This window comes from Lepidochelys olivacea (assembly GCF_965140295.1).
Source record: "Lepidochelys olivacea isolate rLepOli2 genome assembly, chromosome: 12".
Taxonomy (NCBI): Eukaryota; Metazoa; Chordata; order Testudines; family Cheloniidae; genus Lepidochelys; species Lepidochelys olivacea.
Genome location: NC_140422.1, coordinates 2,557,982 through 2,577,804, shown reverse-complemented (window position 1 = coordinate 2,577,804; position 19,823 = coordinate 2,557,982). Strand labels below are relative to the sequence as shown.

Below are 19,823 nucleotides of genomic sequence, written 5' to 3'. Positions count from 1 at the left end.
GTCAGCAGTATGCTGTGGATTTCACTGCGAGGCAGATGAATTGACACCAGGCATGGAGCTGTCAGGGTTAGCTGAGGGCAGTTGCAGGCTTCATGTCTTCAGCAGCAAATTAGATGTGACATTTCATTTAGGACTCTTTGTATCTTAATATATAAGAAAAATAAATCTCTTGACTGTAACAGTGGTTGAGAATTTCAGTTGACAGGGTAGATTTCTGCAGTTTAGTAGCTTGGGATGTTTTGTAGCCATCAAACCACATGCTTACTGAAACTGGACATGTCAGCCCTATTCTTTTTTACAGAATACATCCTTATTACGGGGACTGTCAATCATCTTACCCTTAGATACTGTTAAATAAATTATTTACATAGCGGCAGGACAAATAAAAGACAATCTCACTCTACAGCCAGTTAGGAAACCCTAAACTGGAAATGTAAATCAAAAGGGACTTTTAATACATTAGCAAAGCACAGTAACTGGAGCGTGGGGCTTTCGAAAGGTATTTTGACACAGCAGGCACCAAGGTATGTTTGGAGTTTGCATTTATCTGCAAGCCTATGGACACATAGAATTTAGCATATCATGGTACCTTTTTTCCTTCTCAAATAAGAGATTGAGCCAGCTAATTATCTTTCCTATGCCATAAGAAACAACTGAATGTGTAAAATAAACAAGGTGATACAGAATTCCAGAGAACTCTAGTAATACAGGAAATGCCATCCCGAACTACTAGATGTAAGAATTTTCAGAACATCTCTCTTCATACTGATCTTACAACAGAGTCAAAGCACCTTGTTTATCTGAATGCCTATTTCGATGAATGGGTGAGAAAACTATTCGACAAACTTCCAAAATTAACTTGGGATTTTTATTAAATCTGCAGCCAATATTTCATCATCAACTACTCCAGATGTTAAGGGAGGATAAACAGAGTGATTAGACAGACATATTGAATAATATGCTGCATGTTTTTCTCATCTTCATTGATATGTATTGCTCCTTTATTCCTTACCACCTTTGTTTTGCTGGGATTTGTAATGAGAATCTCTTAAGAAGCTAACATGAGCAGATGTCTAAAGTTTTGAATGCCTAGGAAATATGGAAATTCAGATTTAACTCTTTTTGTCCCGGCTTTCAAAGGTTCAATCGGGCTTTGCTATCACCTCTTTAAGCAATAAATGCAGTTGAAGATTTACAGGTATGAGAAAGTCCTCATAATTCATTACTGGAAATGCAAGTAAAAATTATAGCCTGTCACTCAGATGGGCATTAATATGGCTCCATATCTGTCTTGTTTGGTACTTATATGGCCACAGTTACCACAGTATGTTAGCAGAGTATGTGAATCTGATGAGGTTCAACAAGAACAAGTGCAGAGTCCTGCACTTAGGAAGGAAGAATCCCATGCACTGCTACAGGCTGGGGACCAACTGGCTAAGCAGCAGTTTTGCAGAAAAGGACCTGGCAATAACAGTGGATGAGAATGTGGATACGAGTCAGCAGTGTGCCCTCATTGCCGAAAAGGCCAACGGCATATTGGGCTGTAGTAGTAGCAGCATTGCCAGCAGATCGAGGGCCGTGATCGTTCCCCTCTGTTCGGCACTGGTGAGGCTACATATGGAGTATTGCGTCCAGTTTTGGTCCCCCCAATACAGAAAGGATGTGGACAAATTGGAGAGAGTCCAGCGGAGGGCAACGAAAATGATCAGAGGGATGGGGCACATGACTTACGAGGAGAGGCTGAGGGAACTGGGGTTATTTAGTCTGCAGAAGAAAAGAGTGATGGGGGATTTGGGGGATTTGATAGCAGCCTTCAACTACTTGAAGGGAGGTTCCAAAGAGGATAGAACTCGGCTGTTCTCAATGGTGGCAGATGACCGAACAAGGAGCAAGGGTCTCAAGTTGCAGTGGGGGAGGTCTAGGTTGTATATTAGGAAACACTATTTCACTAGGAGGGTGGTGAAGCACTGGAATGGGTTACCTAGGGAGGTGGTGGAATCTCCATCCTTAGAGGTTTTTAAGGCCCAGCTTGACCAAGCCCTGGCTGGGATGATTTAGTTGGTGTTGGTCCTGTCATGAGTAGGGGGTTGGACTAGATGACCTCCTGATGTCTCTTCCAACCCTAATATTCTATGACTCTACCTCACAAGCATTAATGTATTTTTATCCTCTATACTCCCTGTTGTACAGACGGGGAACTAAGGCACAGAGAGTGACTTGCCCATGATTACGCAGGGAGTCTGTGGCAAAATGGAGAAGAGAACCCAGCTCTCCCAAACCTACACCTTATCCACTGGACCATCCCTGGAGTCACCAGCAGGTAATACTCAAGAATGAGGCACTTGGTCCTTCTCACTTCCAGGGAGACTAACTGCATTGCCTCAGCGATCTACTTGATCTTCACTGGGCTGAGGAGAGGCCATATGTAAGCTCCCATACTCAAATTTCCTTCATGGTAGTACACCAGTTACAGTTCTTGAAGTGAGAGACTTCTACGTGCAGGTAATTTCAATATTGTTCCCACCAGCCTGTATCCAGGAGCCTCTTCTGGACATTGTTAAATCACTGCATTATTTATGCTGGCCTTCAGCAATTGTTCATTTATAAAAGTCATCCCTTAATAATTGCCACTGATGAAATCTACAGTTTTAAAGAATTGTTTTTCAGACTGGAACGAAAGCTCAGGACATTCTTCAATTTATTACTTGTATTACAGTAGTATCCAGGCGCTCGCCTTGGACCAGAACCCCTGTGCAGATGCAGAATAAACAAATGGTCCCTGCCTGCAAAAGCTCACAAGCTAAGTAGAAGACAAGAGACACCAGCTGGAGACAGACTGATGTGGGAGTACAAGGAAGCAATGAAACAATACTGGTCAACAGGATAAGCTGTGTTGTCCTCAGGCAGCTCTCTGATCTAAGTGCTATGCTCCAAATGGTTTTTGGGACAGGCAAAGCAGTGCCCCCAATCTCAGCCCTTTCTTTAACTGGGTGGACAAAAGGGGCCCATCAGTTGCTCTGCACCACCCTTGGGGAGCATAGACGAGTTAGATGTCTCCTGCAATCATACATTGTGTCACTGGAATTACTGGGAGTCATGGAACAGGCTTCACTACAAATGGAAGCAAAGTGGAGGAATCTCTCAGAATATATTTGAGGAAGAGCCCAGCGCTATCAGAGAATGAGGAAGCTCTGAAAGACGTGGCTGCAGTATATACAGGATGATGGTGCCTATTTTTAACCATTATTGATGTTGTGATAATGATGAGCTATGGTACCCGCCTGGCTGAAATACAAATTTTGGCAGAAAAAATTAATTAAATGCAATGCCAACACTCAGATTTTAAGTGAACAATGGTCCCACAGCAAACAGAACTCAGCTCTTGCATAGAGAGGCCCAGTTTCACAGCTAACACTCCTCCACTGAAATCAATAGAGATTTGCTTACTGCACCAGGAACACACTTCGCACATAGTTATTGTGCTCTTCGCTATTACGCAGAGCTGTGCACATACAGGTGAGTGAGTTACTGTTGCTCTGCAAACCGGGTTGGGCATCTCCAGACCTTAGGGAACGAAAGCCCTAATCCTAGTGTTGCATTAACAGGTTTTTCTTGCTTTCTGAGCTAGAAAGTTGTGCCAACAGATATCTAAAATCAGACTCAAACATAATTCTCCCCCATGTACCCTTACAGTGACAGATAATCTGTCTCAATACACAGGGCCATGGAGAGAGACAGTGGTTCCCAGCCAACTCTGTAACAAGTAGAACAGCCCCATCTAAAACAGCAGAAAAATCACTACTGTAACTAGCTCTAGAAATCAAAAATGTGTGGACAGAAACATTAAAGAAATTAACTAGTGATTCAAAAGAGGTCACTGCTCAGAAATTAGACTGTCCAAGCCCCTGAGACTGGTTCAGGTAACTACTGTAAATCTATCTGATATCAAAAGAATCAAGAATTGCATTAAAATGAACAAACAGGGACTTGTATATCCATCAGCATATATAGATGTGGTCAGCAGAAGCTCACAGTTTGCCTCTGTGAATTTAGTATCACAGTGACATCTATTCTGTATATAGGAAAATGATCCAGTTCCAACAGGTATTCGGGGTGTGAGTGCAAAGTTTTTAATGAACCCACTGTACATTGAAATGAGCCCTAAACAGTAGAAGAGCTTTATCAGCAGTAAACCCCACACATTATAAAGAAAGCTAAAGCACAAGGTCCCGATAACCTCCAGATTTTCACTACTAAATCCCTGCCTGCTATGATTCACCACCATGATCTGTACTGTGGAGACAAGCCATTTTGTTCTTCCCATTCCTTCATGGCACCACTGGCACAGAAGGAAAGGCCAGCCTATTGGTACAGAAATGACGGGCAATGCAACACTCTCACACTCACCGTGTAACCTCAGCTTTCAACAATGGACACTCACATGACTGGAGTACTGTCATGGATGGTTATAAACTGTTCAGGAAGGACAGGCAGGGCAGAAAAGGTGGGGGAGTAGCACTGTAAGAGAGCAGTATGACTGCTCAGAGCTCCGGTACGAAACTGCAGAAAAACCTGAGAGTCTCTGGATTAAGTTTAGAAGTGTGAGTAACAGAAGTGATGTAGTGGTGGGAGTCTGCTATAGACCACCGGACCAGGGGGATGAGGTGGATGAGGCTTTCTTCCAGCAGCTCGCGGAAGCTACTAGATCGCATGCCCTGGTTCTCATGGGTGACTTTAATTTTCCTGATATCTGCTGGGAGAGCAATACAGCGGTGCATAGACAATCCAGGAAGTTTTTGGAAAGCGTAGGGGACAATTTCCTGGTGCAAGTGCTAGAGGAGCCAACTGGGGGGGAGCTTTTCTTGACCTGCTGCTCACAAACCAGGAAGAATTAGTGGGGGAAGCAAAAGTGGATGGGAATCTGGGAGGCAGTGACCATGAGTTGGTTGAGTTCAGGATCCTGACACAGGGAAGAAAGGTAAGCAGCAGGATACGGACCCTGGACTTCAGGAAAGCAGACTTCGACTCCCTCAGGAAACGGATGGGTAGGATCCCCTGGGGGACTAACATGAAGGGGAAAGGAGTCCAGGAGAGCTGGCTGTATTTTAAAGAATCCTTATTGAGGTTACAGGGACAAACCATCCCAATGTGTTGAAAGAATAGTAAATATGGCAGGCGACCAGCTTGGCTTAACGGTGAAATCTTAGCGGATCTTAAGCATAAAAAAGAAGCTTACAAGAAGTGGAAGGTTGGACATATGACCAGGGAGGAGTATAAAAATATTGCTCGGGCATGTAGGAATGAAATTAGGAGGGCCAAATCGCACCTGGAGCTGCAGCTAGCGAGAGATGTTAAGAGTAACAAGAAGGGTTTCTTCAGGTATGTTGGCAACAAGAAGAAAGCCAAGGAAAGTGTGGGCTCCTTAATGAATGAGGGAGGCAACCTAGTGACAGAGGATGTGGAAAAAGCTAATGTACTCAATGCTTTTTTTGCCTCTGTCTTCACGAACAAGGTCAGCTCCCAGACTGCTGCGCTGGGCATCACAACATGGGGAATAGATGGCCAGCCCTCTGTGGAGAAAGAGGTGGTTAGGGACTATTTTAGAAAAGTTGGACGTGCACAAGTCCATGGGGCCGGACGAGTTGCATCCGAGAGTGCTAAAGGAACTGGCGGCTGTGATTGCAGAGCCATTGGCCATTATCTTTGAAAACTCGTGGCGAACGGGGGAAGTCCCAGATGACTGGAAAAAGGCTAATGTAGTGCCAATCTTTAAAAAAGGGAAGAAGGAGGATCCTGGGAACTACAGGCCAGTCAGCCTCACCTCAGTCCCTGGAAAAATCATGGAGCAGGTCCTCAAAGAATCAATCCTGAAGCACTTACATGAGAGGAAAGTGATCAGGAACAGTCAGCATGGATTCACCAAGGGAAGGTCATGCCTGACTAATCTAATCGCCTTCTATGATGAGATTACTGGTTCTGTGGATGAAGGGAAAGCAGTGGATGTATTGTATCTTGACTTTAGCAAAGCTTTTGACACTGTCTCCCACAGTATTCTTGTCAGCAAGTTAAAGAAGTATAGGCTGGATGAATGCACTATAAGGTGGGTAGAAAGTTGGCTAGATTGTCGGGCTCAACGGGTAGTGATCAATGGCTCCATGTCTAGTTGGCAGCCGGTGTCAAGTGGAGTGCCCCAGGGGTCGGTCCTGGGGCCGGTTTTGTTCAATATCTTCATAAATGATCTGGAGAATGGTGTGGATTGCACTCTCAGCAAATTTGCGGATGATACTAAACTGGGAGGAGTGGGACCTAGACAAATTGGGCCAAAATAAATCTGATGAGGTTCAATAAGGATAAGTGCAGGGTCCTGCCCTTAGGACGGAAGAACCCAATGCACAGCTACAGACTAGGGACCGAATGGCTCGACAGCAGTTCTGCGGAAAAGGACCTAGGGGTGACAATCGACGAGAAGCTGGATATGAGTCGACAGTGTGCCCTTGTTGCCAAGAAGGCCAATGGCATTTTGGGATGTATAAATAGGGGCATAGCGAGCAGATCGAGGGACGTGATCGTCCCCCTCTATTCGACATTGGTGAGGCCTCATCTGGAGTACTGTGTCCAGTTTTGGGCCCCACACCACAAGAAGGATGTGGATAAATTGGAAAGAGTCCAGCGAAGGGCAACAAAAATGATTAGGGTTCTGGAACACATGACTTATGAGGAGAGGCTGAGGGAACTGGGATTGTTTAGTCTGCAGAAAGAGAAGAATGAGGGGGGATTTGATAGCTGCTTTCAACTACCTGAGAGGTGGTTCCAGAGAGGATGGTTCTAGACTATTCTCAGTGGTGGAAGAGGACAGGACAAGGAGTAATGGTCTCAAGTTGCAGTGGGGGAGGTTTAGGTTGGATATTAGGAAAAACTTTTTCACTAGGAGGGTGGTGAAACACTGGAATGCGTTGCCTAGGGAGGTGGTGGAATCTCCTTCCTTAGAAGTTTTTAAGGTCATGCTTGACAAAGCACTGGCTGGGATGATTTAATTGGGGATGGGTCCTGCTTTTGAGCAGGGGGTTGGACTAGATGACCTCCTGAGGTCCCTTCCAACCCTGATATTCTATGACACTGACATTGCTAGACATTGCTTTTTACTTAGTTTTACTTTGTGTAATGACACATCCACTCCCAGTCCTTATTCAAGCCTAAGTTAATTGTAACCAGTTTGCAAATTAATTCCAATTCAGCAGTCGCTGCTTGGAGTTTGTTTCTGAAGTTTTTTTGCTGAAGAATTGCCACTTTTAGGTCTGTAATCGAGTGACCAAAGAGATTGACGTGTTCTCCGACTGATTTTTGAATGTTATAATTCTTGACGTCTGATTTGTGTCCATTTATTCTTTTACGTAGAGACTGTCCAGTTTGGCCAATGTACATGGCAGAGGGGCATTGCTGGCAATGCCACATATATCACATTGGTAGATGTGCATATATCACATATATCAGATGTGGCATATATCACATTGGTAGATGTGCAGGTGAACGAGCCTCTGATAGTGTGGCTGATGTGATTAGGCCCTGTGATGGTGTCCCCTGAATAAATATGTGGACACAGTTGGCAATGGGCTTTGTTGCAAGGATAGATTCCTGGGTTAGTGGTTCTATTGTGTGGTGTGTGGTTGCTGGTGAATATTTGCTTCAGGTTGGGGGGCTGTCTGTAAGCAAGGACTGGCCTGTCTCCCAAGATCTGTGAGAGTGATGGGTCGTTCTTCAGGATAGGTTGTAGATCCTTGATGATGCGTTGGAGAGGTTTTAGTTGGGGGCTGAAGGTGATGGCTAGAGGCATTTTGTTATTTTCTTTGTTGGGCCTGTCCTGTAGTAAGTAACTTCTGGGTACTCTTCTGGCTCTGTCAATCTGTTTCTTCACTTCAGTAGGTGGGTACTGTAGTTGTAAGAACACTTGATAGAGATCTTGTAGGTGTTTGTCTCTGTCTGAGGGGTTGGAGCAAATGCGGTTCTATTGTAGAGCTTGGCTGTAGACAATGGATCGTGTGGTGTGGTCTGGATGAAAACTGGAGGCATGTAGGTAAGCATAGCGGTCAGTAGGTTTCCGGTATAGGGTGGTGTTTATGTGACCATCACTTATTAGCACTGTAGTGTCCAGTGGATCTGTTGTGTGGACAGGGCCAGGCTGAGGTTGATGGTGGGATGGAAATTGTTGAAATCATGGTGGAATTCCTCAAGGGCTTCTTTTCCATCGGTCCAGATGATGAAGATGTCATCAATGTAGCGTAAGTAGAGTAGGGGCATTAGGGGACAAGAGCTGAGGAAAAAAACTTCAAAAACAGACTCCAATGAGAGACTGCTGAATTGGAATTAATTTGCAAACTGGATACAATTAACTTAGGCTTGAATAAAGACTGGGAGTGGATGTGTCATTACACAAAGTAAAACTATTTCCCCCTGCCCCCACTGTTCCTCACACGGTTTCGTCAACTGCTGGAAATGGCCCACCTTGATTATCACTACAAAAGGTTTTTTCCCCCCGGGCTCTTCTGCTGGTAATAGCTCACCTTACCTGATCACTCTCGTTACTGTGTGTATGGTAACACCCATTGTTTCATGTTCTCTGTGTATATAAATCTCCCCACTGTATTTTCCACTGAATGCATCCGATGAAGTGAGCTGTAGCTCACGAAAGCTTATGCTCAAATAAATTTGTTCGTCTCTAAGGTGCCAGAAGTCCTCCTTTTCTTTTTGTGGATACAGATGAACACGGTTGCGACTCTGAAGCTTTATAATGATACCTTACAAGAAACCTTTCACATAAAGCATATTCCAGTTACATTATAGACACACTCATTAGCATATTTCCATAAAATCATATAGAGTGCAACGTCACAGTAACAATAACGTAACAGATGGTAGCCCCTCTCTAAATCACATTAACAACTGGAAGACCCAATGAGAATATAAGTTAGTGAGGAATTAACGAAAAACAATAAAGCAAGGAAAATGCATCACAATGTACTGAACTGCCATTTAGTCTTTATAGTTTGTATTTCACTAGAAAATGATCTGTTGTGCAGCTTTGTAAGAGAGATGTGCCTGCTTTTGGGTTGCGAGTTATGGGTGTATGACTCAGCGCAGTATAAATTAGCAAGGGTCTGCTGTGTTAGGCTGTGTAATGGGATCTCAGCTGCTCTGTAATACACTTGCAATAAGCAGCTTTTGAGACTGATTAATAGCTGAAATGGAATTGAAGCATTTGATCAATCTCTGCAGTCACCTACTTCTTTGTATGCTACGAAGCAACAGAGATGATCCTTAATTTTTCCCTTGTTCTTTATCTCTCTCTTGTTTTGCTTTAATGAATTTAGTCCCATTGAAAGTTGTCATAGTGATGGGGAGTGAAGTCCTGTATTTATCTACAGAACGTGCAGTGCAGGCTTCCCCCACATCACTCCTAGAATATATTTCAACCCCAGTGAAGAAGGACCACCTCTTAGGGGAGTGAGACACTAGTTCTATCTATCTCTGTGGCCCATCCACTCTTATCTCCTCTGTGCCAGCAAGGGGGCTAGCTGTTAGGGATGCTAGAACAATTTTATAATGGGGTGTTGAGAGCCATTGAACCAAACTGGAAACCTTACATATAATGGAAACCATTTCAAGCCAGGGGGTGCAGCAGCACCCCCAGCACCCCTAGTTCCAGCACCCCTAGTTCCAGCACCTATTCCAGCTGTAGTGGGGGATCAGATTAGATGACGGGGATTTCTGTGCATTGAGAATCAGATTGAAAACCTCAGTCTGTGTCATGTAGAACCTGGACCTGATTCTGATCTCATTTATAAATCAGGTGTTACCCCTATTGAAATCAAAGGAGTTCTACCAATGTAGAAATGATGTGTGGTTCGGCCGCATGGCACTTTCACTATTTCTCAATATATTCAGGTAGTTTTATCATTAGCATCTTTGATACATAAGGATACAACTCCCCTGCTCTTTCCTCACAACCCAGATCTCCAACTCAGCTCGTTCTAATTTACACCATGAAGGATCTGGTCCTTTGTTTTTTATCCTCTGGCTTCGTTAAGGAAGCAGTGAAAATGGTGCACACATACAAATGAGGCACTTCAGTTGCTTTCCATCTGGAACTTTAATGCCTTTCTTTTAAAGGACAGTGTGATCAAAAGAAGAAAGTATAGGACTGAACAATTCTCAGTCAGGGTACCAGAAAATGCCAAATATTAAATAAAGGCATTAATACCCATAGCGCTAGAAAGGTTAGTCTGTACAAGTCAAAGCTTTTTACCAACCCATACATACTTGGGACAAATAGAACCGTTTCTTAGGTTGCATGGTGTTAACCACATTAATGTAGATCAAGCTTCTCAGGACCAAGAATTAGAACAAGGGGCAGAAGATGACTTCTCCGTCAGACAAAGGTAAATACACCAATGATTCTTTATTGATACTAAGATTTATTAGGTCAGCCAGCACAAATCCTCATTCCTTCTAGAACAAGGATGACCAAAAGGGTATTAATTTGCCTCGTCACACAGATCAAAGTAACTTAGAAACACAGAATCATAGAATATGAAGGGACCTCAGAAGGTCATCTAGTCCAACCCCCTGCTCAAAGCAGGACCTAATAATCCCCAACTAAATCATCCCAGCCAGGGCTTTGTCAAGCCTGACCTTAAAAACCTCGAAGGAAGGAGATTCCACCACCTCTCTAGGTAACCCATTCCAGTGCTTCACCACCCTCCTAGTGAAAAAGATTTTCCTAATATCCAACCTAAACCTCCCCCACTGCAACTTGAGACCAATACTCCTTGTTCTGTCATCTGCTACCACTGAGAACAGTCTAGATCCATCCTCTTTAGAACCCCCTTTCAGGTACTTGAAAGCAGCTATCAAATCACCCCTCATTCTTCTCTTCTGCAGACTAAACAATCCCATTTCCCTCAGCCTCTCCTCATAAGTCATGTGCTCCAGACCCCTAATCATTTTTGTCACCGTCCGCTGGACTCTTTCCAATTTTTCCACATCCTTCTTGTAGTGTGGGGCCCAAAATTGGACCCAGAACTCCAGATGAGGCCTCACCAATGCCAAATAGAGGGAAATGATTACGTCCCACGATCTGCTGGCAATGCCCCTACGTATACAGCCCCAAATGCAGTTAGTCTTCTTGGCAACAAGGGCACACTGTTGACTCGTATCCAGCTTCTCATCCACCATAACCCCTCTATATCCTATCCCTACCCTCCAGCATACCTACCACTCCTCCCAGTTTAGTGTCATCTGCAAACTTGCTGAGGGTGCAATCCACTCCTTCCTCCAGATCATGAATGAAGATATAGAACAAAACCAGCCCCAGGACCAACTCTTGGGACACTCCGCTTAATACCGGCTGCCAACTAGACATCGAGCCGTTGATTACTACCCACTGAGCCTGACGATCTAGCCAGCTTTCTATCCACCTTATAGTCCATTCATCCAACCCATACTTTTCAAGAGATCCATTTCCATTAATCCCCTAGTCACCAACTATTTTGACCTTGACTTCTATTTGGATACAATCGAGCTGGTAAAGTTACATTTGGATGGGTGGGGGCGATAGTGAGTGACAAACAATTATTTCATTATGTATCACAACGGAACCCCCAGCATGGATCAAGACCACATTGTGCTCGACGCAGACAAATATGTACAGGCCGAATCCTTTGACTGTTCATTTCCAGGCACTCAAACGTTTCGAGGTCTGAAAAGGGGCAGTTTGTGTAAAGCCATTTTAATATTATTTTGGGGCATTGGCTGGACTCCACTGAAACAGGCTACCAGCCTTAACTCTTTTTTAACTCCAGGTTTTTGATTGGAAATATATGGAGTACTTACACAGCACAGCACTCACCTGTGTCATAATGAACAATCAGGTCCTTGGAGTGATCACCTATTTCCAGCGGCTGGAACTCTACTGTTAGCTGCATGGTCTCCCCAACACCCAGTGTCCCAATGCACGGCTCTACAGAGAAAGGGCTGCAACACAATGAAAATGACACATCAGGCCTAAACTGGGATACACCCTTTGATGGCTAACAGACATGCAAACTGATTATTAGTTCTTGTTCTCCTTTTTTACACCTGTGTATATTAGGAGGCACTTAAATCAGGGTTTGTAAGATCAGAATCTGGCTCAGTGACCCCAACTTTCTGCAGAGATCTCACACCTCAAATTATTACTGGGATGTAATCAGTCTGTTATCAAATGAAATCCCAGCCCCTTGTAAATTTCCACTTGTATGGGATGATTCTGTGATGGTCTATAGAGTTCTAGAATCAGGCCCACTGAGTCCCATTCTAGCAGCCACTGAAATAAAAATGAGTCAGCAAGTGTACCTCACACACTTCCTGGGTGTGGTGCCCCGTCCCATCTAGGGGCACCAAGACCACTGAGAGAGAGAGGGCGGAGGAGACTGAGTCTGCTCTACAGCCTTAGCTAATAGCTCGCTGGCTTTTAGCTCATGCAGTAGACACTCATGCATTTAGCTTCAGAGGTCCCATCCCGTCTGCTGATGACAGGGGTCTGTCGGCGTAACAACTGGGGGCTCATCCAGGATTTCAACTGGGAAGTCTCTGAAGCTTGGGTCATGCTTCCTCAGCTAGGGGAAGTATGTAACCCACACACCTTCTGGGTGTGGTGTTCTGTCCCATGTAGTGGCAATGAGACAAATTAGAGCAATGGTTCTCAAACATTTGTCCTGGTGACCCCTTTTGCATAGCAAGCCTCTGAGTGAGACCCCCCTTATAAATGGACACACTTTTTTATATATTTAACACCATTATAAATGCTGGAGGCAAAGCAGGGTTTGGGGTGGAGGCTGACAGCTTGAGACCCCCCATGAAATAAATTTGCGACCCCCTGAGGGGTCCTGACCCCCAGTTTGAGACCTCCTGAGGGTCCTGACCCCCACTTTGAGAACCCCTGACTTAGAGAGAGAGAGAAAGAGATTGAGTCTGCTCAATAGCCTTAGCTAATAGCCAGTTGGCTTTTAGCTCATGCAGGAGAGGCTCATGCACTAAGCTCCACAGGTCCCAGCTTCGATCCCATCCACTGACGACCGGGGTCTGTCGGTGTTATACAAACACAACTGCACAACTTTTTTTGAAGAACACAATAATCCTAACAGCAATTAACTCACATCAGAGACTAGACTCTGTTTTAAAATCTGGTTTTTATGCGAGGTTTTTCTAGCTCATCTTTTAGACTAACTATTTTCACAAAATGAAATAATTATTAATTATTTGCTGAGTACTAGCAAGGCACCTTGCATTGCACAAGGCATAAATATCGGAGATAGTCCCTCTCCCAGAAAGTCTACAACCTATAAGGCTGACATAAAGAAGAAAGACTTTAGTAAGGCGTTTGATACGGTGTCACATGTGGAATTATTAGTTAAATTGGAAAAGATGGGGATCAATATGAAAGTTGAAAGGTGGATAAGGAACTGGTTAAAGGGGAGACTACAGCGGGTTATACTGAAAGGTGAACTGTCAGACTGGAGGGAGGTTACCAGTGGAGTTCCTCAGGATCGGTTTTGGGACCAATCTCATTTAATCTTTTTATTACTGACCTCGGCACAAAAAGTGGGAGTGTGCTAATAAAGTTTGCGGATGATACAAAGCTGGGAGGTATTGCCAATTTAGAGAAGGACCGGGATATCATACAGGAGGATCTGGATGACCTTGTAAACTGGAGTAATAGTAATAGGCTGAAATGTAATAGTGAGAAGTGTAAGGTCATGCATTTAGGGATTAACAAAAAGAATTTTTGTTATAAGCTGGGGACGCATCAATTAGAAGTAATGGAGGAGGAGAAGGACCTTGGGGTATTGGTTGACCACAGGATGACTATGAGCCACCAATGAGATATGGCCATGAAAAAAGCTAATGCGGTCTTGGCATGCATCAGGCGAAGTATTTCTAGTAGAGATGAGGTGTTAGTACCATTATACAAGACCTCACCTGGAATACTGTGTGCAGTTCTGGTCTCCCATGTTTAAGAAGGATGAATTCAAACTGAACAGGTACGGAGAAGGGCTACTAGGATGATCCGAGGAATGGAAAACATGTCTTATGAAAGGAGACTCAAAGACCTTGGCTTGTTTAGCCTAACCAAAAGAAGACTGAGGGGAGATATGATTGCTCTCTATAAATATATCAGAGGGATAAATACCGGAGAGGGAGAGGAATTATTTAAACTCAGTACCAATGTGGACACAAGAACAAATGGATATAAACTGGCCAGCAGGAAGTTTAGACTTGAAATTAGATGATGGTTTCTAACCATCAGAGGAGTGAAGTTCTGGAACAGCCTTCCAAGGGAAGCAGTGGGGGCAAAAGACCTATCTGGCTTCAAGATTAAACTTGATAAGTTTATGGAGGAGATGGTATGATGGGATAACATGATTTTGGCAATTAATTGATTTTTGACGATTAGTGGTAGATCTGCCCAATGGCCTGAGATGGGATGTTAGATGGGATGGGATTTGAGTTACTACAGAGAATTCTTTCCTGGGTATCTGGCTGGTAAATCTTGCCTACATGCTCAGGGTTCAGCTGATCACCATATTTGGGGTCGGGAAGGAATTTTCTTCCAGGGCAGATTGGAAGAAGCCCTGAGAGTTTTTTGCCTTCCTCTACAGCATGGGGCATAGTTCACTTGCTGGAGGATTGGAGCAAGTTAAAGAAGTATGGGCTGGATGAATGGACTATAAGGAGGGTAGAAAGTTGTCTAGATTGTCGGGCTCAACGGATAGTGATCAATGGCTCCATGTCTAGCTGGCAGCCAGTATCAAGCGGAGTGCCCCAAGGGTCAGTCCTGGGGCCGGTTTTGTTCAATATCTTCATAAATGATCTGGAGGATGGTGTGGATTGCACACTCTGGAAGTTTGCAGACAATACTAAATTGGGAAGAGAGGTAGATATGCTGGAGGGTAGGGATAGGATACAGACGGACCTAGACAAATTGGAGGATTGGGCCAAAAGAAATCTGATGAGGTTCAACAAGGACAAGTGCAGAGTCCTGCACTTAGGACGGAAGAACCCAATGCACTGCTACAGACTAGGGACCGAATGGCTAGGCAGCAGTTCTGCGGAAAAGGACCTAGGGGTTACAGTGGATGAGAAGCTGGATCTGAGTCAACAGTGTGCCCTTGTTGCCAAGAAGGCCAATGGCATTTTGGGATGTATAAGTAGGGGCATAGCGAGCAGATCGAGGGATGTGATTGTCCCCCTCTATTCGACATTGGTGAGGCCTCATCTGGAGTACTGTGTCCAGTTTTGGGCCCCACACTACAAGAAGGATGTGGAGAAATTGGAGAGAGTCCAGCAGAGGGCAACAAAAATGATGAGGGGACTGGAACACATGAGTTATGAGGAGAGGCTGAGGGAACTGGGATAGTTTAGTCTACAGAAGAGAAGAATGAGGGGGGATTTGATAGCTGCTTTCAACTACCTGAAAGGTGGTTCCAAAGAGGATGGATCTAGACTATTCTCAGTGGTAGCGGATGACAGGACAAGGAGTAATGGTCTCAAGTTGCAGTGGGGGAGATTTAGGTTGGATATTAGGAAAAACTTTTTCAGTAGAAGGGTGGTGAAGCACTGGAATGCGTTACCTAGGGAGCTGGTGGAATCTCCTTCCTTAGAAGTTTTTAAGGTCAGGCTTGACAAAGCCCTGGCTGGGATGATTTAATTGGGGATGGGTCCTGCTTTGAGCAGGGGGTTGGACTAGATGACCTGAAGGATAGATGACTAGATGGAAGAAGGATAAAGGAGTTGGAGGCGCAAGTGGTGTTCTCGTCCATCCTCCCCGTGGAAGGAAAAGGCCTAGGTAGGGAGCGTCGAATCGTGGAAGTCAACGAATGGCTACGCAGGTGGTGTCGGAGAGAAGGCTTTGGTTTCTTTGACCATGGGATGGTGTTCCATGAAGGAGGAGTGCTGGGCAGAGACGGGCTCCATCTTACGAAGAGAGGGAAGAGCATCTTTGCCAGCAGGCTGGCTAACCTAGTGAGGAGGGCTTTAAACTAGGTTCACCGGGGGAAGGAGACCAAAGCCCTGAGGTAAGTGGGAAAGCGGGATACCGGGAGGAAGCACAGGCAGGAATGTCTGTGAGGGGAGGGCTCCTGCCTCATACTGGGAATGAGGGGCGATCAACAGGTTATCTCAAGTGCTTATATACAAATGCACAAAGCCTTGGAAACAAGCAGGGAGAACTGGAGGTCCTGGTGATGTCAAGGAACTATGACGTGATCAGAATAACAGAGACTTGGTGGGATAACTCACATGACTGGAGTACTGTCATGGATGGTTATAAATTGTTCAGGAAGGACAGGCAGGGCAGAAAAGGTGGGGGAGTAGCACTGTATGTAAGGGAGCAGTATGACTGCTCAGAGCTCCGGTACGAAACTGCAGAAAAACCTGAGTGTCTCTGGATTAAGTTTAGAAGTGTGTGCAACAAGAGTGATGTAGTGGTGGGAGTCTGCTATAGACCACCGGACCAGGGGGATGAGGTAGATGAGGTTTTCTTCCGGCAGCTCACGGAAGCTACTAGATCGCATGCCCTGATTCTCATGGGTGATTTTAATTTTCCTGATATCTGCTGGGAGAGCAATACAGCGGCGCATAGACAATCCAGGAAGTTTTTGGAAAGCGTAGGGGACAATTTCCTGGCGCAAGTGCTAGAGGAGCCAACTAGGGGGGGAGCTTTTCTTGACCTGCTGCTCACAAACTGGGAAGAATTAGTGGGGGAAGCAAAAGTGGATGGGAATCTGGGAGGCAGTGACCATGAGTTGGTTGAGTTCAGGATCCTGACACAGGGAAGAAAGGTAAGCAGCAGGATACGGACCCTGGACTTCAGGAAAGCAGACTTCGACTCCCTCAGGGAACGGATGGCCAGGATCCCCTGGGGGACTAACTTGAAGGGGAAAGGAGTCCAGGAGAGCTGGCTGTATTTCAAGGAATCCCTGTTGAGGTTACAGGGACAAACCATCCCGATGAGTCGAAAGAGTAGTAAATATGGCAGGCGACCAGCTTGGCTTAATGGTGAAATCCTAGCGGATCTTAAACATAAAAAAGAAGCTTACAAGAAGTGGAAGGTTGGACATATGACCAGGGAAGAGTATAAAAATATTGCTCGGGCATGTAGGAATGATATCAGGAGGGCCAAATCGCACCTGGAGCTGCAGCTAGCCAGAGATGTCAAGAGTAACAAGAAGGGTTTCTTCAGGTATGTTGGCAACAAGAAGAAAGCCAAGGAATGTGTGGGCCCCTTACTGAATGAGGGAGGCAACCTAGTGACAGAGGATGTGGAAAAAGCTAATGTACTCAATGCTTTTTTTGCCTCTGTTTTCACTAACAAGGTCAGCTCCCAGACTGCTGCGCTGGGCATCACAAAATGGGGAAGAGATGGCCAGCCCTCTGTGGAGATAGAGGTGGTTAGGGACTATTTAGAAAAGCTGGACGTGCACAAGTCCTTGGGGCCGGACGAGTTGCATCCGAGAGTGCTGAAGGAATTGGCGGCTGTGATTGCAGAGCCATTGGCCATTATCTTTGAAAACTCGTGGCGAACCGGGGAAGTCCCAGATGACTGGAAAAAGGCTAATGTAGTGCCAATCTTTAAAAAAGGGAAGAAGGAGGATCCTGGGAACTACAGGCCAGTCAGCCTCACTTCAGTCCCTGGAAAAATCATGGAGCAGGTCCTCAAAGAATCAATCCTGAAGCACTTGCATGAGAGGAAAGTGATCAGGAACAGTCAGCATGGATTCACCAAGGGAAGGTCATGCCTGACTAATCTAATTACTTTTTATGATGAGATTACTGGTTCTGTGGATGAAGGGAAAGCCGTGGATGTATTGTTTCTTGACTTTAGCAAAGCTTTTGACACGGTCTCCCACAGTATTCTTGTCAGCAAGTTAAGGAAGTATGGGCTGGATGAATGCACTACAAGGTGGGTAGAAAGCTGGCTAGATTGTCGGGCTCAACGGGTAGTGATCAATGGCTCCATATCTAGTTGGCAGCCAGTATCAAGTGGAGTCCCCCAAGGGTCGGTCCTGGGGCCGGTTTTGTTCAATATCTTCATAAATGATCTGGAGGATGGTGTGGATTGCACTCTCAGCAAATTTGCGGATGATACTAAACTGGGAGGAGTGGTAGATACGCTGGAGGGGAGGGATAGGATACAGAAAGACCTAGACAAATTGGAGGATTGGGCCAAAAGAAATCTGATGAGGTTCAATAAGGATAAGTGCAGGGTCCTGCACTTAGGACGGAAGAACCCAATGCACAGCTACAGACTAGGGAACGAATGGCTAGGCAGCAGTTCTGCGGAAAAGGACCTAGGGGTGACAGTGGACGAGAAGCTGGATATGAGTCAGCAGTGTGCCCTTGTTGCCAAGAAGGCCAATGGCATTTTGGGATGTATAAGTAGGGGCATAGCGAGCAGATCGAGCGACGTGATCGTTCCCCTCTATTCGACATTGGTGAGGCCTCATCTGGAGTACTGTGTCCAGTTTTGGGCCCCACACTTCAAGAAGGATGTGGATAAATTGGAGAGAGTCCAGCGAAGGGCAACAAAAATGATTAGGGGACTGGAACACATGAGTTATGAGGAGAGGCTGAGGGAGCTGGGATTGTTTAGCCTGCAGAAGAGAAGAATGAGGGGGGATTTGATAGCTGCTTTCAACTACCTGAAAGGGGGTTCCAAAGAGGATGGCTCTAGACTGTTCTCAATGGTAGCAGATGACAGAACGAGGAGTAATGGTCTCAAGTTGCAGTGGGGAAGGTTTAGATTGGATATTAGGAAAAACTTTTTCACTAAGAGGGTGGTGAAACACTGGAATGCGTTACCTAGGGAGGTGGTAGAATCTCCTTCCTTAGAGGTTTTTAAGGTCAGGCTTGAGAAAGCCCTGGCTGGGATGATTTAACTGGGAATTGGTCCTGCTTTGAGCATGGGGTTGGACTAGATGACCTTCTGGGGTCCCTTCCAACCCTGATATTCTATGATTCTATGATGACCTCCTAAGGTCCCTTCCAACCCTGATATTCTATGATTCTATGATTCTCTGCACCTTGAAGTCTTTAAACCATGGTTTGAGGACTTCAATAGCTCAGACATAGGTGAGAGGTTTATTGCAAGAGTGGGTGGGTGCAGGAGGTCAGACTAGATTATCATAACGGTCCCTTCTGACCTTAATGTCTATGAGTCTATGAGACTGCTAGGAGACCAAAGGAGGGAATGATTAATGGGGTTTTTAATCTATCGTTTTCATTGTTTCAATTTTAAAAATATCCTGATTCTATTTAAGAAGGATCATAACCTATTGGTATTTCAGTTACAGTTAATTCTAAGAAGTAAAGGCCTTGAATCAATGAAGATCAAAACTGTAGCTAGAGTGGTATCTCAGCATGTAAATAAGTCAAACAAGAGAAGAGAATACTTCAATTACAATCTCAGCAATTGAGTTTCTAGGTAACTGAAGTGTCATTAACAGGAGGATTTAATTGTAAGTGAATTTAATGGGAGATTCTCTATTTAAGCACAAGTGATGAAAGTTGTAATTCTGGATGGCAGGAATCAAGAGTGCTTGCTAAGTGAGTCTGTAAAGAACATTGGCTATGCTTACTAGAAGTACTTGGACTGCTTAAGCTCTTTCCAGTGTGTTAGAAGTCATTATAAGAATTTGCTGTGCATTAATATTGACATAAAAACATGGTGATTTGAGACAGAACATAACAAGGGACTCCTGGTTCATCAAAGGGAAGTCTCAACATCTTAA

General features: G+C 44.9%; 1 protein-coding gene across 1 annotated transcript in view; it reads right to left on the bottom strand.

The window, feature by feature from the left end:
- Positions 1-19,823, bottom strand: part of HYDIN (HYDIN axonemal central pair apparatus protein) — a 454,160-nt gene that overhangs the window by 309,424 nt on the left and 124,913 nt on the right. The window contains exon 7 of the mRNA XM_084644216.1: positions 11,903-12,027. Within this exon, the coding sequence (XP_084500342.1) occupies positions 11,903-12,027 (125 nt within the window). The remainder of the gene's footprint in view (positions 1-11,902; positions 12,028-19,823) is intronic.